At 39.6% G+C, this 22,737-nt stretch overlaps 2 protein-coding genes across 4 annotated transcripts; both read right to left on the bottom strand.

Annotated features, from left to right (window-relative positions):
* Positions 1-284: 284 nt before the first annotated feature.
* kdsr (3-ketodihydrosphingosine reductase) lies at positions 285-7,621 on the bottom strand. Its single transcript, XM_080440751.1, has 10 exons — positions 7,197-7,621; positions 6,316-6,405; positions 5,886-5,942; positions 5,707-5,772; positions 5,520-5,615; positions 4,490-4,681; positions 3,981-4,064; positions 3,808-3,891; positions 3,616-3,717; positions 285-3,048 (listed from the first exon to the last, which is right to left on the bottom strand). Exons 1-10 carry the CDS (start codon positions 7,383-7,385, stop codon positions 2,929-2,931), a joined length of 1,080 nt encoding a protein of 359 aa, XP_080296877.1. The 5' UTR covers positions 7,386-7,621; the 3' UTR covers positions 285-2,928.
* Positions 7,622-7,965: 344 nt separating this feature from the next.
* Positions 7,966-22,151, bottom strand: vps4b (vacuolar protein sorting 4 homolog B). 3 transcript variants are annotated; one of them, XM_080439590.1, is made up of 14 exons: positions 21,992-22,151; positions 19,809-19,920; positions 19,248-19,348; positions 18,712-18,816; positions 14,956-15,067; positions 14,429-14,579; positions 13,353-13,411; positions 12,423-12,542; positions 11,605-11,761; positions 11,365-11,513; positions 10,186-10,267; positions 9,883-10,102; positions 9,635-9,775; positions 7,966-9,540 (listed from the first exon to the last, which is right to left on the bottom strand). In XM_080439590.1, exons 1-14 carry the CDS (start codon positions 22,010-22,012, stop codon positions 9,439-9,441), a joined length of 1,632 nt encoding a protein of 543 aa, XP_080295716.1. In that variant the 5' UTR covers positions 22,013-22,151; the 3' UTR covers positions 7,966-9,438. The 3 variants fall into 3 exon arrangements, with proteins under 3 accessions (XP_080295716.1, XP_080295717.1, XP_080295718.1); XM_080439591.1 differs by lacking the exon at positions 18,712-18,816; XM_080439592.1 differs by lacking the exons at positions 18,712-18,816; positions 19,248-19,348; positions 19,809-19,920; positions 21,992-22,151 and adding an exon at positions 16,332-16,564.
* Between the last annotated feature and the right edge of the window lie 586 nt (positions 22,152-22,737).

The raw sequence follows: 22,737 nt of genomic DNA, 5'->3' as shown, positions 1-22,737 counted from the left end.
AAGTGTAAAACAGCACTGGAACCTCAAAAATCCTGTTAGGGTTGGTCAGTGTACCTGCCGGGGATATGGGGGGCTTTTACAAGTCTGTGCCAGGGGCCCATTGTCTCATAATCCGCCTATATGGCTACATCCGATATACCCTAGATTACTTCAAAGGAAGTGGTGACTATATTATACTTACAATAGTGCAACAGTAAATTTTAAATTGTACACCACTACAGAATAAATAAATAAGGCAGGAGGCACAGTAACAACAACAAAATGTCATTACTTTTTTGTTCTCTCCACAGGTATTTATTTCATTTATCATGTAAGAAAATAAGACAAAGAAACGTTCCACTTCTCACATTTTCTTTCAATGGCACACAAGGTGAAATTCTAACAAGTTTGGCAAAGAAAGACAGCAAAAAAACATCAAAGAAGAACATGGAAACATAATAAGCAGATTGCTTTAAGACTTCCATATTCATTACTTATAAACTCTATTGTAGTCTCATTTAAATATCTGTTGACACCAAAAATGGAAAGGGGGAATGTTAGCATGAGCATTATAAAAAATAAAATAAATCATAAATCTCAGTTGTATGTTTTAACAATGAAATAGGCTTGATTTGCATAGCTTAAAAGTGTTAAAACAAATCTGCTTTTCCATGAGCTACATGTCCTATCAACTACGTGTTGCTACCTCAAGGTCAGAGAGTGATTCTGAAAGCAATAGTATACATAAACGAAAAGCTACTGAGTGCAGGACCGTAAGCCTTTAACCAATGTCAAATGAGAACATCATCACAAATGAGTCATCCATTCTCACTTTCATATCTTGGATTTGAGTAAGGCCTTTGTCCAAACTGGAATTGACAATTCACAAAACAGTTGGCATTTTACATTTATTTCAGATAAAATTAACTGGTAGCCCGGAAGTGGGGCCACATTATTCTGTGGACAGATCAATTCTTTTAGCAATAGCTTCATCAGTAGTTACTTCTTAAGGCTTAGAATGGGTCTCCACAATGGTAGTGCTCCACTGCATTAACAAGCTAGTTCTAAGATAAACTGAGCAGCAACATCAAAATAAATCTCAAATAGTTGCATTACGTCTAGAGAAATTGTCTTAATACATTTTGGCATTCAAATATTTGTGTGTTTTAAAAAATATTCCTACTTTCTGATTTGTACATATTTGTAGTAAAGTACATTCTCCCCACATGATGGATAAAAGGAAGACTTGCATGAGACGTTAACATTGACATTTTTCTTGCTCCCTAAAAAGCAGAATGTTGAGAAATGTTACAAGGTAAATAGATATTCACAGGCTTGAGGGACATCGAGAGGGAATCGATCTCAGTAAGTATAAATATCCACCTTTTTATAACAGGGTCACATCAAACCAAAACTCAACAATAAAGGAGCCATTCCTCCCCTGCACACAAAGATGGTCTTCCCTCTTTACATTTTGGCCTAAAAAATAAATCTAAATGAACACACACACAAAAAGATCTCCAACGCCCCCACGAGGCCTAAAGGGATACTGCTTGAACCAGCAAGCGTCATCCCTCATGTTGCCCTGACTAACACCAACCCATCAATACTTGGATCCTGCTTGGATCTTGACTGGAGGTGGTTAAACATGTGCAGACACATAAAAACACACACACAGTAGATACATTTCATTGTGCACTATCTTAATGAAAGCAGAGACAAAAGGCCTGGTGAATAAGCTCAAATTCAGAGGTGAAAGGTGACATCACCATCAGCTACTAAACACATTTTTTCCATCCCCATGACATCATGACTTTAACGCATGCCTTAATGCGGCCTCTTTGAAAAACTGCACAACAAACCGATATAATGAGAAATAATTTGGTATGTTATGTTTCCAAGACATCAAAATCGAATGGCTTTTCTCGCTCCCTGTGGTTGGCTCAGTCACAGAAGACACACACACATTGACATCATCAGCCTAAGTAACACTCTCTCACTTGCACATACACTCCATCAAATGCTTAAGATTATAATCTCCCAGAAGCAAATTACTTTTGCATTAGAAAAATTTACATAAGACAAGAATAAAAGTAAACCCATGTTCACTCTCATCACTGCAATGTGCTGTCAAATGACATTTTAGCTTGACAAACACTGCAAACACAAGCAAAACATCATTTAACGTAGACAAAACACGGAAGGTAAGAACTGTGTTCAAAGTAACAGAGGTCAACAAGTCAAAGGGGGGTGCTTTGCCTGCAAAGACTCACAATCACATGACAAAATGGTACAGAAGACGTTCTCACTTATTTGGTGAGAAAAGTATAGAGTGAATAAGGTGAAGCTTGCTGTGTGGTGCTTGCAATAGTATGACAAAAGGTGAAGTGTTAGCATTCCATTTTTCCCCAGTGGGAAGGGATTTCAGGCCATATTGACACAACCAGTCAGACAGGCTATCCATTACTTTTAAGCATGTGTGCGGGTGGTGGCAGTGAGGCTTAATACATCTAGTATCAGTTGCTGACAAGGTCGACTTTAAGAACAGCTTGTGGGGTGTTTAGTCTGCCCTCATCCACTGCAGACCTCACCCCCCACCCACCCCCCACAAAAGAAGCAGGTGCGCACATGAAAACCAAAATGTCACTGGAATGCATTTGAGTGGTAAAAAAAAAGAAAAAAAAAAGACTGTCAAGTCAATGGAGGAGTTACAGTACATCAATGGACAAGCAAAAAGGACCCATCTGCCATTTTCTTTCATTCCATCTGTTGAGCTGATATCATTGGTAGACACCATGCCTGGCCTTAATGGCCACCCAGGGTGGCGTGCTTTAGGGAGTGGGGTGGGGGTGGATGTGTGTAGCTGGTCTCCTCCAGTGGTTATAATAGAAGGAGGGGAGACGGTGTAATGAGGCGGGGTGAGGGGTGCTTTTGCATGTGATCATAGTATTACTCCCTCTTATCGGCTGCTTTGGACTGCTCTCTCTGGATCATGCAGCGGCGCACGATGCTGTCAAAACTCCCCAGGTAGAAGAGGGCGATGGTCCGAAACAATCCCATGGTCACAATCTGCACAGGGGTTAAATCAGGTGAGGTTTGAGGACAGAGGTCAACATCAGGATGCACCTAGGTGCATTCAGAGTAAAATCCTCATTGTTCATTTATCAGAGTTCGACATTACCGGTTTGCAGATTGCCCGGGGCAAGTAAAGAAATTTGCATGCGATACCGATTGAGCCAGGTATTCTATGGAAAGTAAGTCTATGTCTTACCGGGCCAAAAAACTTGACATTGATCTGAAGGTGGCACTAGAGGGGTAGATGTATTGACTTCATAATTATTATGTGTGGAACAGTGGATATATCTCAGTTCTTTTTCATATTACTCACTCCATGTATTGCTATGGGAACAGCGCCCTCTGGCGCATCACGGCCATAAATACCCATTTGAGAATAATAAGAATGCCAACTATGACAAGAGGGACCTTGTACCTTTGGTGCGTGGCCCCAATTAAGACGGAGGATTTTACTATGATGGGATGATTAACTTACTGTAAATACCTGGCCTCGCTTATTATCTGTGGCCTAGAGCACCGCCTATGGGAAACCTAAAGTGACATCAAGAGTACAGTGTGTACCTGTTGGAGGCCTTCGGTGATGGAAGTAACAGGTGACATTCCACATGTGAGTGCTGAAAGCATGTAGCCATCTGGGCCCACAGAGCTGTTGAAGTTGCCTTGCTGCAGGAAGAAAAAATAAAGAAGAATGTAACAAAACTAAAATAAGTAATTTTCTAAATTAAACTTGGGAGGTGGCTGTCGGTTTCTTACCACAGCATCCCTAACGACAATCTTGGCCACTTGCTCTGGTTGACAAACCCCAGAGGTCTCAGAGATTAACCTGGTCTCTAGCGGCTGTGAGGGGAATGAAAAACAGGGTATCGATTGGTGAATTGGTCAATTTGGTTAATTTTGTTCGAATGCTATTGCGTGAGAGCATTTACCTTTGTCTTGTTCTCCTCTGCGAGTCCTGGAGTATCTGTGTCAGGCGGGTAGGCCACAGTCACATAGATGTTGTATGGCTTCATCTGATCAAGAAAGAACACAGGAAGTCTTACCAAACCAACACGCTGTGGCTGAATTTACCAACATGTACCCATCCTCTCAAAGTTAAAGTAACACTAGGATTTTGCAGTGCAGATACTTGAGCAGTGTAATAAAATAAAAATAAATCACTGTGTGTCTTCAGATTAACCACTTGAACCCCAGCATGCCTATTCTGGGGGGATCATTCGCCAAAAATAGTAGATCAACAAGCTCACAACGCGTCTCAATGCCACACATTGTAAGCTTGTAGATGGGTTATTTTTGGTGAAGAGATTTGGTGTAGACAGAAAAAAAAACGGTCCAAGTACAGTTTTACTAAGAATAGAGGGTTAAAGGTTTTAAGTTTAACGCTACAGTCTGTGTGCTCGTTGGCTGTCCAATAGGACTTCCCTGGGGAGACACTCACCTCCATCTGCAGTGACTCTGCCAGGCCACGGAGAGCAAACTTAGAAGGGGAGTAGGCGGTGTAGCCAAACAGGCCAATCTGGCCCGCCTGTGAGGACACGAACATAATGCGTCCCATCCGGCGTTCCTTCATGGTGGTTATGACGGCCCGCGTTGGGTACACGCTGCCGAGGTAGTTCACCTCCATCATGCTCTGTAGGAAACAAAGCCATGCCAAAGAAACCCCTGTTAGGCACACCCATTACACTGGGGCAGTTTGGCGTGGCTATTGTCCGACACGCTTAACAGACTCAAGACTCTTTCCATGATTATACTTTCCACTGTGAAAGCCTATCTGTGAAGCCGTTTGGATGGGAATAAAACATGCATAAGGTGCATATTTAAGTTGCTACTGAATCCTTGGTTTCAGCTTGCCATAGAAATAAAACGGTCTGAATATTTTGAACAAGCAATCTTGCATGTCTAGGTGGAAATGTGTTCTGTTATGGCTTTTATTTTAAAGGTGTATGTCCTGGCTTACACATGCGCTCTTTATCATCAAGCATCTAAGAGTGTGAAATGAGCCTAACTACCCAAAATTTACAAGTTTACCTGTTATATACAACAATCATAATAAAGTGGCAACATACACAGTCCATTTGGAGGGGAAGAAAGAAAATTGAAGAAAATCAAGTTATGACATTACCTCTCAGATCCTAATCCGAGTTGTAAATATATTTAACCCATTAAGGCCTGAGTCCGATTCTTAAAATGTTTTCTAAATCCTAACAGATCTTTGAGAAAAAAAAAAAGAAAAAAAAAAGATTTTTCAAAAATAGCAGATCTACAAGCTCGTAGTGCGGCACTCGGTGCCGCGCTATGAGCTTGTAGATCTGCTATTTTTGAATAGCCAAAGAAACCTAAAGTGACACAGATGCGTTCCAGGTCTAAATGGGTTAACAAACCTTTCATATGATTGTTGAGAGTAATGATATGAAACAAGTTAATAATGGGACCTAGTTATGGGACCTAGTTGTCATCACTTAGCCTACTTTGAAGCGCTCCACGTCCACTTCATCAAACTTTGCAGAAATGGATGCTCCTGCACAGCATACCAGCATATCCACAGGTCCCAGTTTCTCTTGAGCCTACATGACACAAAAAAAAGGTGACTTTAGCATTACCACCTTGTTGTATAAAATTAGAGAAGGTCCAGTGTGATTAAGTGAGTTAATGTACCTGTTTTATCACACTCTCCACTTGACTATAATCCTTGGAAACATCCACAGATATGCAGAGCACCACCTGATTATAGGAGATGGTAAAAGATCTTATGCTATCTTATGCAACAATATAAGGGTATGCGCTATATAGTTAGAAACAGTCATATCGAGTTGTTATACATAAAAGAAACATACTTGTTTGTCATTTATAGCACATTTCTCCACCTCCTTCTTGGCTTGAACTAATTTGGTCTGAGGAAAAAGTGGTATCATGTTAAATCTATGATACAAGTCTGTGCAAATGGGTATATTACACTTTAACATTTCACCATATCACCACCCAGAGCCAATGCAGCAGTATATTTATTACAGTGCTGCTTCTACTACTCCTTAAAAGCACAAACAAATGTAATTTATTTTGCAGCATGTATAAATGCGTAATAATAAATAAAAAAAGGATAATCCATGGATTATTATACTTTTTAAAAAAGTGTACAGTTGATACCATTTTGCCATGTTTGGCAACACATAAGTTGGCTTGGCTCTTGGTAGAGACAGGTTAGGACTAGACTATACTGTTGCACAAAGGGTATGAATGGCAGGTTATTGTAGGATTTCTGCTGACCTCGTCCCGTGCCACCAAAGTGATGAAAGCTCCTTGCTTGTAGCACTCCATGGCGATGCACTTTCCTATCCCACTGGATCCACCAGTCACCTGCAGACGGAAACAAACTACTAGCATGGCACTCTACTTAAAAGGTGCCTTTAAAGTTCAACAGTGGTGTAAAGTAACTAAGTAGATTTACTCAAGTACTGTACTTAAGTACAATGTTGAGGTACTTTACTTGTCAACAAATGTCAATACTTTTACTCCACTACATTTCAGAGGCAAATATTGTACTTTTACTCCACTACATTAGAAAACTTTGTAGATATTTATTATTATTACAAAACACACATTTACCACTTCAGCCCTATTTAAACTTTGGCTATTTGAAAATAGCAGATCTACAAGCTTACAATGCGACGCGTTGTGAGCTTGTAGATCTGCTATTTTCAAAAGATTTGTATACATTTAAAAAATTGAAATGGGACATTCTGCATAATGAGTACTTTAAGTACATTTTGATACCAATACCTTTGTATCTTTACTTATGTACATTTAGAATTCCGGACCTTTACAGTATTTCTACATTGCAGTATTGATAGTTTTACTTAAGTAAAAAAAATTGTAGCTTTTCCACCACTGCAAATATTACATATAATCCTAGTTTTGAAACGACTTCATTCATTGGTGTGGGCGTGTCATACTGTTGACAGCCAGTCGTTATACATTAGTGTAACGTGATCACTCAGGCGAACAAAGAGAGAGTAAGAAACCATTGTAATTTAATACATAATTTGACTTTAAACGTTTGAGAAGAAAGACGTTGTTTTACAAAACGATGAATATTAAACTAGCGTCTAGTGGATATAACGTCCCACAGTGTTGTGATGTGCACTTACCACGACATGGGCCCCGTTGAGTTTCAGAGGTTTGGGACTAATGAGAGGCGATATCATGTACAACAGTAACACAAAGGCAACGATGAACGCAGCGACGACCAGGAGCATGATGAATGGCAGAAGAAGCCACCAGGAATTGATGAAAAGCCAATCGGTGATCGTTGAACACAAGCCTTCCTCAGAGGACATGGGTGGTTCTGTCAGTCGTTAGCTTATTTGCTAACTAGCGAGCTAGCTTCTGGATAACGAATAGCGGCTGTACTAAGAAAGGGGAGGCGAAAAAAACACTTTGGAGGTGGAGTTGGGTTTTTTTCTAGCAGGATTCGCCAGTCAGCCAGAGAACGAACACTGGAGATAAAATTACCTCACTGGACCTTGCCTCTCTACGACAAAGCGCACTCAAACCAAAACAAATCGAACTGTGAACTTTGAACGTCTGTTCGACGGCCGCTAGATCATTTGGTACATGTAGTCCTCGGTATAACAATTCGGCAGCAGACTAGTCTGACTCCAGTGTAAATGGACTACAACTCCCTAAATGCTTCAGCTTCCTCATTCCTGGGTACAACCCTTATGTTGCACAGTGACAGCACACACGCCACAGACATAAAATGTAAATGTGATTGGAAAACAGACGCAAACAAACATGTTAGCTGATAAAACCCACATTTAAATCACCGCCCTTCTCACTCATATCTAAATTTCCCATTGTATTAATTTGTAATGAGAATGCTCCAGTTGTTTTTGTTGAACAAAAATACAGCAAATGCTTCTTGTGACTTACTTTATTTACATACATGAAAAGATTCTTATATGGCCTCTTCATAAAGAAAAGGGCAAATAGTTGTAGTATAGAGCCATCTCCAAAGGCATTTTAAAGTAAAATGAGAGATCTTCCCTATCAACATGTTTAAAGACAGTCTTGTATTCTGAACGCCATAAGAACATAAGAGTACAGATGAATACAATGTCTAAATGAGAGTTTACATGAAATGTGTAAATTGATATACATTTCTTTTCAGTGGTGGCAAAGCACCCCATACATAGCAATGACTTCCAATTAAAGAAAAAAAGAGAAAGAAATCCTGCAACTTGTTTAGAAGGCACATGGTTCACACTGCCACTTATAATGGCTACATATTAAAGATGAATCATGCTTGGAGCTGTATTTCAGTGATGTAAAGTGTAACAGATAGTGATCTCTCTACCCATGTCAGAAGAGTCAGAATTCAACACCTGAGCCATGTCTCTTCAAAAACCAACACTGATGCTGTGGCTATGTCAACAATAAGGCATTGCTTCTTTCAGGTTGTGTGAAGGATATTCTGTATTGCCTTGTAAGGAAATGTGATCATAGAAAGACGTAGGCTCCGCTGTGGGAAGACTACTGAAAAGAGAGACTACTTTGAGTCCTTTCCAACTGTAAAATAATAGTGGTCTGGCACCTTTGGTGATCCATACTCATTCCTTCTTGGATTTGTCCAAAAAAACGGAAGAAAAAGATCAAAATTTGCCAGATGCAGCTACTGCCCTGAATGCGAGTCACTTTCTCAACCCCGCAACACATCCACCACCTTGTGACTAAAAGGCCTATGTTGCATGCATTGTTAGCTCTCCCCAGCCCAACAGTAATACAGGTTTATAGAGTATTTAAAATAAATCTTCTTTCATTGATACAAAATACAGGTGCAATAAAGACATCCTCTCAACTAGTGAGATGTGTCATGACGGAAATTTGACAGACAGGGAGTTAAATTTCTATTTACGATGGTAGGTAAGTTAGGCGTGAACATAGGCGATGGGATAATCCTGATGTGAAATAACTTATGCCTCATATATCCAGATTAATTGAATAGTTTGATTTACATCAATGTGTATATTTCTCATCAGAAGTGTCCCAAGTTGCTTGGGAATTTTGCACAGCTATACATTTAGACCTTAGTGCATAATACAAGTAACCAAAATAATCCATTCTAAGTAGCAATCAATCCACATTTTAACAGTTCAACTGCAGAAATGCTGCAGAGAAACCCCTGAACAACAGAGGATATCCAAGAAAACAACGTAGTATTCCATCCCTTGTGTTGTGTGGCCAACACAACTTAATATAGCAGTCTTGTGATATATGAATAGAGCCCTAGGACTGGTGGAGGGTTAGAGGGAGAGAAAAGGAGAATGAGAGGAAGGAGAAAAAGAACATCACTATTCCTTTGCTTTGGTTTGCTTTGGCTCGAACATCCCATTAACCTTCCTGACCAAAGTCTTCTGTGAATTTTTTCAGTTTGTCCAGATCTTGTTCATTAACTGTCGGCTTTGTGTTGGTCAGGGACCTCAGCATGTCGGACTGCAAAGTAACGAACAGGCACACATTAAAAGATATTCAATAATGGTTTCTCATACACTTGGTGTGTAGAAGGCCAGCATTTCAGTACTCTTACCATGGAAACAACAGGTTCCAGTAGCTTCTCGCTAGGAACCTCCATCCATGTCATCTCAATAGCACTGGGATCGCCAGGTGAGCACGGGGTCAAGAGGTCATCTACAAGAAGATTGGGGTCATCTCTTGACGGCCCTCGTACCTTGGAAACCACAATTAATTAATTAAAACTTAAGTGTGGAGCGAAATCGGAAGTGGCAGCAACTACTCAATGGGCATAATCTAGCATGCTGCTGTATGGAGACCTACCCGTTTAAAGTGGGTAGCTGACTGGACCTTCCTGACAGGTTGCATGAGTGCATCTCTGACAATGACGCTGACATCTGCTCCCGAGTATCCGCCTGTCTTCTTTCCCAGCGTAACAAAGTCAGTTTCAAGGAGGCAGGTCGGGGTGGCGCCCAGGTGGAGTTTGAACATGAAGGTGCGGGCATGCTCTTCTGGCAGAGGGATGTAGATCCTCTTCTCAAATCTGACATGGTATTATAGGTGTTCAGTGAGTACAGAGGAGCAACAGCCTGGTCGCTAATATGTTTGGCAGATGACAGAAATTACCTTCTTCTGATGGCAGAGTCCAAAGTCCATGGGATGTTGGTCGCTCCAAGTACCAGGACTCCGTCATTGTCGTTCCCCACTCCTACACAGAACAATGTCAGGGTCAGGGATACAGACTCATGCACAGGGGGCTTCAGTCACATCAGTGTTTTGAAGAGTTAAACACTTGAGTCTCGAGTCAACCCCATTCAGTATGTATAAACTGGTCATTACAGAATTTAGTTAAAGGTTTTTTGCATAAGCTCTGCAGCAAACAACGACTTAGACATTATACATAAATCAAAAACCCTATGGAAAAAAGCTAAACAGTTGTTAGTACTACAACCCTGTAACACTAAGTTGTACAACAGAAAACACTAATGAAACATCCACATCACATGGATAGTGAGAGATTAAGTGCAGATTAATCACCTTTGTATTCTGCCTGTTTAGCAGTGGATACATTATCTTAATACTTAAAACAATATAAAATGCCATTTTTCCCCAAGGCCCCTTAACTCTCTCAGTGCCAAGCTCAGAGTTATCCCGAGTTTTATGGTTATACCCTCAGTGCCAGAACGAGAAATCCCGAGTTAAATTTTTTTTTTTTTTTTTTTTTTTTAAATAGTGTTCAGAACCCAAGATATCATTATCTGAAGATTTGCAGCTCCATCCACTCTTTGTTTAACCTATAACTGAAAAAGGCTGTATCTCGCTTCCTAAGCACTTATTTTTTTCTTTGAAAAAAAATAATAAAATCTGGCAAAGTTCGCAATAATTTTTTAATTTTATTGGCAGTGAAAGAGTTAACTAGCATAATCTCTCCAACAGAAGAGATCCGCTTTTGATAAGCTCAGTTAAAAGCCTTGTGCTCCCCGAATCACAGAGAATGTATAATCTTTGAAAATGTAAGGGAGTAGATAAACAGCAGAGATATTTTACATTTTCAGGCCGATTTGAGGAATGAAAATCTAGTAACACTGATCAGAGCACATGGTGCGAAGCTTGGCCAATCAAATTCGAATACAACGTTTTGTACGTGGATTTTGCCAATCACATCTGGATGTTACGTTTGTGACGCCCCCTCACCCTCCACCCACCCATAAGCCAATTTGAATATAAGATAGAGAGATTAGATTGCTCTGTGATCAGTAATCCAGTCATCTACAGGGGGGTTCAGGAGCTCATCTGTGGACTCACCCTGCATCTGAACCAGGAACTCAGTCTTGATGCGCCGAGCTGCCTCACTCTCATTCTCACTCCTTGAACCGCAGAGGGAGTCAATCTCGTCAATGAATATGATGGAGGGTTTGTGCTCCCTCGCCAGGGTGAAGAGACTCTTCACAAGCCTGTTGAGCAGAAAGGAAGCATTAAAGAAATTAAACAACCACACGCTGGTGTTGCCACTGCCCGTGCCCCAGAGTACCAAGACACACTCACTTCTCGCTCTCTCCCAGCCACTTGGAGACGAGGTCAGAAGAAGAGATGGAGAAAAAGGTAGAGTTGTTGGCCTCTGTGGCCACAGCTTTGGCAAGATAGGATTTTCCTGTACCTGGAGGTCCAAATAGCAGGATCCCTCTCCATGGTGTTCTCTTACCTATTAGACAGCAGAAACCCACATATCTTTATTACCTGGTTATAGCGTTTAAACCAAAACAATCAAAACCCTCCACACAATACTTTCCCACAAAGTCGGCACACGTTTTATGAGGTGTTGAAAGATTAAGATGTTTTTTGCAGCACCGGAAATCGGACAAACATGCAACGCAATTGGTCACTGTAAAGCTCAACAGTGACTAGCTCAAAGTTATAAAAAACTTAGTCTCTGCATACAGGTTTATTGGTGGCGACTGGCGAGTCATACACACTCCCTCCATAGAAACTTTATGATCTGAGGTGGTGTTCAGTGTTATGAAGCTGATCACTGCAAACTGATCACTGCACACAAGGTAGCATGCCGTAGAAGCAGCGCTGAGGGTGATTGTGAATGACTGATTATAGAAGCCCAGTGCTAATGTAATTGACAGAAACGCAGTCAAGACTTAAAAGATCATTTATCGGGTCCACATAAATTACATAACAAACACAAATGAATTATTTAAGTGAAGAGTACGGTCTAAACCTGCGCTAAATGAAACGTGGGTGACTTTTATTGTAATTTGGGGCTATATAAAATACAATGAACTGGGGGGGTCCCCGTTGAAACACTTAATATATGGTCATAGCGCATATCTATCTATTAAATAATATTTAATTACCTGTGAATAGGTGTGGGAATTTGATGGGTAGAATGACGGCTTCTTTCAGGGCTTCTTTGGCTCCCTCTAACCCAGCAACATCACTCCATTGAATGTTTGGCTTTTCCATTACAATTGCACCTGGGGAAAACAAAAGTAATGAATTGAGAAAACATCAATATATTAGCAATATAATTATGAGAGCTGCATTGTAAAATTCATTGATTAAAAACAATGTGACAGAAGGCGTCATATTCTGATTGGCCAATGTCAGATTAGCCTGGTAAACCCTCCCTCCGGAAATCTAATTTCTATTTGATTCCTGGAGTGAGTCTGGCATGAACCGCCTCTCTGCAATATTGGCTGTGTATGCCAAACGGCCGCGCCTATCAGCGTCGTCGCTCATTGTTCTGTGATTGACAGCTTACGTTGGCCAATCAGGTGGCGAGTTCGAGTGAGCCCAAAACACGAACGGCAGCCATCTTTTTCTTGTGCGGCCAATTCTCCGCTATTTTTTTACTTCAAAAAGCTCTCTAACTTCTATTTTGAGGCACGGAATTTACTTATAAGATATCGTTTGGATAGAATTTAGTTGTTTAACTTCATATATGTGGTCAATTAATCATGACAAAGCCTATTTAAAAATAAAAATTTAGAGAACCGGTAGGGGCGGGCAGTGACACCATTCTATCCGAATAAGGCAACCCATTTTGGGTATGGCTGTCTCAAAAGTCCCGTCGCGTCACATTAAGACTGGTGAACTGCTGATTGGCTGAAGGGGGAAAATTATCATTGGCTGAAGGGGTTGTCAGTCAACGGTATTACTCCCGCCCAACTCCAGCACAGCCAATATTGCAGAAAGGCGGATCAGGCCAGACTCACTCCTGAAATCAAATGGAAATGAGATTTCCGGAGGGAGGGTTTACCAGGCTAATGTCAGATATCTCTAACCTGAGAGTTGATTCTGGAACTTCTTTTTCTCTGGATCATCTCCTTCATCGCTGTCATTCCTGATAACACAGGTGAAGATATGGAAAGACACAAAGGCAGAGAAAAAGAATAATGAACACCCAAACATATCACAAACAACACAATTGACCACTATTACAGGGGAGGCACCGGCTCAAGCGGACCTTGAAACAGTAATCCATGCATTCATTTCAACACCGTACGACTGGATCCTTGTAATTCCCTGTGTTTGGGGCTCAGGCCAAAAGGTCTCCAGCTTGTTCAAAACTCGGCTGCAAAGACTTTTAACTAAGAGACAAGAGCATATCACTCCCATCCTTGCAACACTACACTGGCAATCTGTTAAGTATAGAATTTATTTAGACTTTTAAATCCCTACATGACCTTGCTTCTTCTATGTTTTTTTTTCTTGTTTTTTTCTTGCTTTTATCTCTGTGTGATTGTCATCCTGTTTTGTTATATGGACCCTGAGTCTGAAATAAAGATTGAATTGAATTGAATATGTGTCAAGCCACTACCTGTGCTCCTCAGGTAGGACCCTCCTAAATGTTCCCTCAGCCTGCCTCATTACAAAAGGTAACCAGCAGTTTTCCGTAAGAGCCCCGCAGCAGTGGAACTCCCTACCTGAAGAATGTGGGTTGGCAAAAAGAAACTACAAAAACTAAAGAAGTTAATAGTAAATCTGTTGGTTGTTTCTATTCCTCTTTTATAACTGTTATATCACTTTTATTATACTTTGGTTTTGTCTTTTTTTGTAATGCACACCTAGTAAAGGTGTGTGTGCTTTCATAACTCTTATATCACTTTTATTATTACACTTTGGTTTAGTCTTTTTTTGTAATGCACATCTAGTAACTATGTGTGTATATATATATATATACAAACAAACATGTGTTAGCGTGCGTGCGTGTGTGTATTATATATATATATACACACACACACACACACGTCAATCTATTTAAGTCAGTGCCAACTTAACAGACTTGATTCATCACATTCCAGCTCTGAAAGGCCAACATGTCAGCAGGTGGAATCCATGGCCCCACCCATAAACACACCCTTTGTCTTCAGAACCAGACTCTTTCACTGGCTTGGCAGGCGGAGCTTTCTCCTTCTTCCTCAGGTACTCCTTCAGCTTTTCTGCTCTGTCCAGGTACTCTGCGCATTTTGCCCGGATGCTCTGCTTAGCTTTGTCACCCTGGGCTTCGTCTGAAAAGGAACATCCAAGAATTAAAGGACCAGCACTCAACTTGTTTATATGAAAATTCATGTTTCAGGAAGCCTTTAGCATTGAACACTTATCAAGCACCCACTTGAGAAATGTAAAATATGTTCAGGTCATTTTTACGTTCCTAATAACATTAACATTAACAGTAAATAAGCCATTTATGTCTATACAAATATGTATTATTTATATCGTACACCTATGACAATATCAAAACACGGGGTCCAAAATGACCCATCACTACCTTGAAGAGGAATGACATAATTAAAATAAGATTCTGCATCAGATTAGGATAGACAAATATCAAGCGGCACATGAGGAAATGGTTAATTAAATGCAAATGTTCCACATTCTACTTACATTTTACCACATGGAGGAAGTACTGAACAGCATGTTGGTACAGACGCAAAGCCTCCTCATAATTCTGCGCTTTATCCTCTTGCGCTGCCTTGCTGGCCAGATCAATGGCTTTCTGAAAGACAAGAGATGGAAGATAACAATGCCATCACAGAAAAACAACATACCTAAAAGTAATGGAGAGCTATGAAAGAAGCACAATTACTATCTAGTCACAGTCTCTAAATTATGGGGGTGGCAAAACAGACATCTACCTGTCTGTATAGTAAACAAAACTACATTTAAAAGGTAGGTTAAGTGATATTTATTGGTATTTATCTTTTTGTTAAAAGGTTAAAGTACTATATTCTGATAGTAATCATTGCTACAGAGTGTTTGTTCGGTCACAGGGGTCTCTCCAGCTCTTTAGTAAACAAAATATAAATACAATTTTCAGGTAGGTCAACATTTAAGCCAATCAGGAGAGGACTGAAAATGCATTTTCTGTCTCCTTTGACTGAACAAACACACTATAGCAATGAGTACTATGAGAATAGAGAGCTATTTAACACTTATTTTAACAAAAGTAAATCACTTACCCTACCTTTAAATATACAGGCACAAGAGGCTGAGGGCAATATCAGTATGACACATTCTCAAATAATCATTGCTGCAAAAATATTATGGGCATATAATTATGTTGTTTTTTTAAATAGATCAAATTCTCAGCTGTGTAGCATTATTAGATTGGTTCAGATATTGGACTTAAGACTGAACAGTTTCACTTCCTGAAGGTTTAACAATTACTATTGGCTGTGGATGGGGCTCAGCAGGTACACCACCATAGAGTGACAATAATATGTAGTCTATAAAAATATAGGTTTCTGTTTAATCCAACGATCCAAGTAAAGTATACTTGAATACTTGGATTAAACTGTCACCTATATTTTAACTAGTTACCCGATTGCTTGGCTAATCAGATGGCTTTTCTGCTAACTAGTACCTTGAATATCTAGCCGTCAAAAGTGAAACACTTTGATGATGACACAACATCAAACAGTGTACTTCATCAATACACAAATAAAGACGAGGCAACAACACAAATGGTAGACAACTTTATTTGGCCAGAGTTGACGTGTGGCTAAATTTGCTGCTACCAAAGTTTGCTGCTAACTAACATTAGCTTAGCCTGATCCATGCTAAATTGGTAGATTCTCTATAAAGTTAAAACCCCGCACTAACACAATGTCCGACAAGGACATCAAGGACACTCAACCACGGGGACAGGAGGCTCGTTCTTCGGTAACCAGGGAGTGTTTCCCCACGTCCTGCTTTGTTTGTTTGTGTTGTTTAGCTCGTTTAGCCGTGTTAGCTAGCGCTGTGTTAGCTCTCCAACTTACCTGCAAATTGTTGTTGGCAGCCATAAGGGCTGATTCTGTGTCAAAGCGGTCGAAAAAACGAACCAAAACACGGCAACAAAACCAACAATGTCCAAATCTGGTTGTTTATTAACACGCCAAGAATAAAAAACGACGGCTAATTATAATTGCGGTCGTCTTGTTTTTGTGTCTGTCGTCAAATCAACACCGAAGCAGCTGCAAACTTCCGCATTGAAAACAAGTCCAGAGACCCGAGTTGGTTTCTCTCTCTCACGCACGTACGCGTGCACGCTATGTCATTGCGTCACGACGCACCCACATGAGAGCTGAAAGGTCAGGACCTGTCACACGGCCTGTCACAATTATTATTACATCATTGTCTAATCGCGATTATTTTTGGACAATCGTCAAAATCGTTTCCATGTTGAAAAATACATTTCTAAATATATACAAAATAAATAGCAGATCTACAAGCTTATGTTTAAAGAATTTTGAAGTATAAAATAATTAAATGTCAAGTTAAATATTCAAGTTATTTATCATATCTGCCCTTTGCAATGTTTGATTATAGAAGCCTAAAAGCCACAGAAATGTAATTTTTCATATTCATGAAATTCATATGCTCCAGTTTTCAACGACAGAAACACAATACAATCGTTAATCGCAATTATTTGTATGACAATTAATCGTCAACTTAAAGGTAGGGTAAGTGATATTTTTGGGCTAAAACAAAAAGTGTTTTGTTAAAAGGTTAAAATACTATATTCTGATAGTAATCATTGCTATAGAGTGTTTTTTCAGTAACAGATGTCTCCCTGTCTCTCCAGCTCTTTAATAAACAGAAAATACATTTTTCGGTAGGTGTCAAAATCTCAGCCAATCAGGAGAAAGTACCAATTTTTAAGCTTAATTTGTATAGTGTTCCAGTTCCAATTTTGTCTGCTCATTTCTTAGTGTCATCACTTCCAATTTCACTTGTTTAATCTGTATCCTGATTGAGTTCTCTGTCCTGGTTGGATAAAATTGGAAATGAAACTGAAACTGAAACGAAAATGCATTTTCTGTTTAATAAAGAGGTGGAGAGACAAGGAGACTCCTAATACTGAACAAACACTCTATAGCAATGAGTACTATCAGAATATAGAGCTATTTAACAATTATTTTAACCAACGCAAATCACTTACCCTACCTTTAAATCTTGTAATCGTGACAGCCCTACCTACTTTTTCTGATTATTTTTATCGGCTAATATTGATCAATATGTAGCTCCAGCATCAAACATACGTTTTTCTGGACTCACATGCACGGGACAAGAGATACAAACTAATTGGAGTGGGTCAAAAATAAATCCACTTCTCGAATAATTCAGTTTCTCAAAAGATAAAACTGAATTATTTACGAATTTAAGTAAAATACAAATACATACATATAACAGATGACTATCTTTTGATCTAAACTGCAATAATGTTTTACTGACATTGGAAATGCTCGTACTTGGGTATAAGAAGACAAGGGAGTGTCAACAAAACACCTTACTACTGCTACTGACTGAGAGAATTATTAGGCCTACTACATAATGGCCTGTATTCAAAGCAACCTAATGACAACACTGTAATAGCTAATATCTATCTACAGTATATGAAATGTAAGCATATCACTTAAACATTTTTATGTTTAAATTAAAGGACCACATCACCCATTTTAAACTTATCTTCATACTCATGCTCATTATACTATGGTACAATTTTCGTGTACTCTGTGTCTAAGAGGAGGGCTGTGGACAGTTAAGAAACCAGTGACATGTTTGGTCATTTCAAACAAGAATTATTTGATTTCATGTTTTATTAATGCAAGAACAATGGCTTCTATTATAGCATGCCGACTTTCCAGGAAGAGAAAGTCTGCGGTTTGGATTCCCCATCGATGATGTCACTGTTAGGGGGTTTCTGAACTGTCCAGAGCCCTCCTGAGACACAGACCAATATATATATAATATGTATTTTTTTCCCATAATAATCCCATAATGAGCATTAGTGAGGACCAAATATATGAAGATATTGGTGTAGTGGTCCTGTAAGTAAATCATTATTCAAGTAATTAATAATTAATTCAAGAATAAGTCTGAGAATTAACCAAAACAAAACTGCACCCTTATATTGACAGTAAATCTCTTACAGCTGGCAACTTTGGAAAAACTCTCGGTCTTGGACCAAGTGGACTCGAGTAAAATTGCAGGTTTAGACCAATACCATCAAAATGTGGTCTTGAAATCAGACTCAAGATCGAGAGCTCTTGAGTACTACAGCACTAAAAATTACAATGAAAGAAAAAGCTAATATGAGTTAGATCTGTGAAATGCTTTATATTCCCTTGATTATAAATGTGAAAATTGCGCAGTAACCTCTTTATTCTCTTGGTACTTCTGTAGTTCTTCCACTCTGTCCAGGTTTGGATTCCCCATCGATGATGTCACTGTTAGGGGGTTTCTGAACTGTCCAGAGCCCTCCTGAGACACAGACCAAGAATATTATATATATTTTTTCCCATAATAATCCCATAATGAGCATTAGTGAGGACCAAATATATGAAGATATTGGTGTAGTGGTCCTGTAAGTAAAACATTATTCAAGTAATTAATAATTAATTCAAGAATAAGTCTGAGAATTAACCAAAACAAGACTGCACCCTTATATTGACAGTAAATCTCTTACAGCTGGCAACTTTGGAAAAACTCTCGGTCTTGGACCAAGTGGACTCGAGTAAAATTGCAGGTTTAGACCAATACCATCAAAATGTGGTCTTGAAATCAGACTCAAGATCGAGAGCTCTTGAGTACTACAGCACTAAAAATTACAATGAAAGAAAAAGCTAATATGAGTTAGATCTGTGAAATGCTTTATATTCCCTTGATTATAAATGTGAAAATTGCGCAGTGACCTCTTTATTCTCTAGGTACTTCTGTAGTTCTTCCACTCTGTCCAGGTACTGTTTACATTTATCCCGTATCTTCTGGTTGCCATCTTTACCCTGGGGTTCACCTGATGGGGAGGGAGAGGATTTTTCTGTCAGGGACTGTTGCTGTTTGTTGATGTTGAAAGATGTGCTATGAGGTTGAGTTCAATATGATACACATGCACACACACAGACTAAATGTAACTATCTTTAGATCTTATAACCTGGTATTCCAATCCTTTATAAAACCGCTATTTTCTGTTAGTGTTCTGTATATACAACACCAAGTACTAACTCAGTCATAATTGATGTATTAGTATATTAGGTATTAGGCTATAGAGTTGGAAAAATGTAGGGACAGTGAGAATACCGGTAACCATGTAACCAGCCTATCTACAAGCTCCTGAATGCGTTGTGAGCTTGTAGATAGGCTATTGTAGAGGGAAAAAGCGGTCCAAGTACAGAGCCAACTCAGGTCCAGTTGACTACCTATAGAGGGTTTAAGTGGTTAAGTCAAGTTTGTAATTTTGTTCCAATTAAGCATACGTTTTACAATGTGCAGGAAGTACTTGACTGCATGTTGGTATGAGCGGATTGCCTCCTCATAGTTCCCGGCCTGGTCCTCCTGGGAAGCCTTCTGTGCTATGGCTATAGCTTTCTGGGAAGAGTAGGACATGCATTAATAATTCATTCCTATTGTCATCCCATCCAATCCAATTGAAGGCATCTTCTAATTGGTTAACACACTAAATCTAAGGTTCCCAAACTAAAGGGCCGTTTACACAAAGCACTATAACAGGGTTCCCAAATAGACGGCCAATTGCGGCCTGCGAGAGACAACTGTGCGGGCCCGCACACCCCCAACTTATACATAACGCAAAATCATTAAAAACAAATAAAAACAAAAAAGGCAGATTTGTCGCATTGGTACACTGGGAGCCAAACTGCAGCGGAGAGTTTGTGGAATACATTGGTGTCAATGAGAGCCAGGTGGACCAGCTTATGAACAAACACTATTTCTGAACGACTGCGACCTTTGTAAAATACTCGGCCCAGGAAAATAAAAGAAGACATATCACACATTGTGTTGCTTTTCGGTGTGTACACTGTATAATTTTATTGAGGTATCTAAAGAGTACTTTTCTGAAGGTGTCAAAGTATCGCGAGACGGTCATTGACCGAGCCAGAAACGATACATGGCGCAGTTTAGATGCCTCAATAAAATATACAGTGTGCACATCAAAAAACAAAAGATTAGAAAACAACCTGTGATATGTCTTCTTTTATATTCCTGAACCAATTAACTGTCAAAGATCGTTCATAAATAGTGTTTGTTCACAATCTGGTCCAGGCAGCTGCCCAGCTCTCAGACTCCAATGTATTTCACCAAACTTCCGGTTCGAGTTTTGCCTCCCATGCTCGTCAATGGCGCCTGACTGGCCCGTGGTCTGTACCTTCTTCTATCATAGCCTTGTAGTAGACCAGGAAGTTAGGAACTTAGGAGAATAATGCATCTCTCAGAGATGCATCATTCTCCTTTTCTCTGAAAGTACAGCCCTGTCTTCCTTTGCACGTATTTAAGACGGCAGCGCTTTAAATGGCAAAAGTATGGATAATGATAATGAGGTACAACTTTTCTACACTACTACAAATTCATGGTTTGACAGCTGCCGGTTGAAGTTTATGGAACGGAGAGAGAAATAGACTGTATGTAAGCAGTCTGCTCCTACAGATTTTGTCCAAAACTCACACATTCAAATCGTTACAGGGTCATGTGATCAAGATTTTTCACATCCCATTCCAAGAAAGTGGCTATGACCAAAGTTTGCCCTGGGTAGCCAACCCGGCCTGGTGGAGACCTGTGAGTTGTCTTTGTTGTACTTAGTGTGGATTTTGCCGTCCACTTGAGTTAGAACGATTTTTTATTAAAATTACATCTTTTATAGTTATAATAACTATAGTGCTTGATGTGTGAACGGACTTTAAGTCAGAGCCACCTAGCCTTGGATCAAGACTATCATAGATGTATTTTATCGAGTCTGACTTTTACTTTCGTATCTGATATGCAAATGTCAAAATCGATAAAAAATACATCTAGTATAGTCTTGATCCAAGAGGTACCTCCTCTGCTCTACTGTTATATTCTATAAATTGCATTATTCAGGCATTGGCCTGAAGCAGGAAATCTAACCTCAGCTAAAACAGAATTAATAATACATGACCGTTGGGTCCACATTCCCCCATAAACAAACAACACTCCAAATGATTAGAATTAGGGCAGTTTTCGCGCTTGTGGCTGGTACTAAAATCAAACATGGCTGTCAAAACAACATTTTCCCACTAATTTAATAACAGTGAAACACAACATGCACAGTTAAACATCAGGCTTTTGGTAAGTTAGTGCTATAGTGACATTTGACAAGAATGTGAAGAACAGTTCGGACAGTCTCTGAATGATTGTGAGGGCTTGATGTGATGGCTATTGAGTCGATTTATTGACAAATAAGACCATTCCATCCTGTGTTAAGAATAAGTTCAAATCACAACATTGACACATAGAATAGCCACCAATAGAAAGGCGTTCAAATTAAACTACTTTTTAGACAACGACTATGACAGTATGATACTCGGTTGAGTTGCTCCTTTTAGTAGCCTCTAATCGGCTGTAAAAACACAACATAAACATGAATAAGTGCTGTTTGACAGTCAGTGGAAGTTAATCAGTGTACCTGTAGCATTGTCGGCTCCATGCCGGAGTCTCTTTTTAAGGAAGTTTACAGTCAGTTCAGTCCGAGGATTGAAGTTTCGATTACCTCTGCATCACCCAGGCCAGTTCAGTTCCTGGTTGTTGCTGCTGGCATTTCAATTACGTCTAGTCTAGTGACAGACAGTGTGACACATGCGCCTCTAGTTTCAGCTAGAAGAATGACAACAGTGTTTGGACAACAATAACACACCATGTTGGATAACAAGAGGAAGTACTATGCATTTGCCTTCAAAATAAAAGCATTTAGCTCTTTTATAGCCATGTTTGGCTCTCTTTTGGAAAATAACATGTGTGTAATGAAGTTTTACAGACATGTTGATGTTGTTTCACCACTGAAACCCCATGGGTAACTGGAGTCCCTCAGGGCCCAATACAGGGCCGATCGACAAGCTCACAACGCGTCGCAGAGCTTGTCGATCTGCCATTTTCTGCGAAAGCTTTCCCCACAATACAGATGCTGGGGTTTAAGTGGTTAAGAATGTTGGAAAGGATCTTGATCTATTCTAGATCTTACAGACACCCACTATACAGGTAGTCCCACAATTTTCAAATGCTTCCGTCATACATTCAGAGATTATGGAATAGTTGTCTGGTTACAAAAGACTACAAACAAAATCTGTGTACTACTCCTAGAAAAGATTCTTGACCATATTTTATGTTTGCCCTCCATCAAATCTAACAAATATTTTCATGGGGGTCCCAGTAACA

This window comes from Gymnoscopelus braueri (genome assembly GCF_963280865.1).
Source record: "Gymnoscopelus braueri genome assembly, chromosome: 10".
Classification (NCBI taxonomy): domain Eukaryota; kingdom Metazoa; phylum Chordata; class Actinopteri; order Myctophiformes; family Myctophidae; genus Gymnoscopelus; species Gymnoscopelus braueri.
The sequence above is the reverse complement of the archived record's forward strand: the minus strand, read 5'-3'. Positions and strand labels throughout refer to the sequence as shown.

Coding starts and splice junctions, on each gene's coding strand:
- kdsr (XM_080440751.1), bottom strand. CDS start 7,385: ATGTCCTCTGAGGAAGGCTTGTGTTCAACGATCACCGATTGGCTTTTC. Junction 5,943..6,315: donor CTTTGGTGGCACGGGACGAG/GTCAGCAGAAAT, acceptor CTTTTTCCTCAG/ACCAAATTAGTTCAAGCCAA. Junction 3,892..3,980: donor CAGAGGAGAACAAGACAAAG/GTAAATGCTCTC, acceptor TTCCCCTCACAG/CCGCTAGAGACCAGGTTAAT.
- vps4b (XM_080439590.1), bottom strand. CDS start 22,012: ATGGAGCCGACAATGCTACAG. Junction 19,921..21,991: donor TGGAGCCGACAATGCTACAG/GTACACTGATTA, acceptor TACTCTTCCCAG/AAAGCTATAGCCATAGCACA. Junction 10,268..11,364: donor GTTCCTGGTTCAGATGCAGG/GTGAGTCCACAG, acceptor TGTTCTGTGTAG/GAGTGGGGAACGACAATGAC.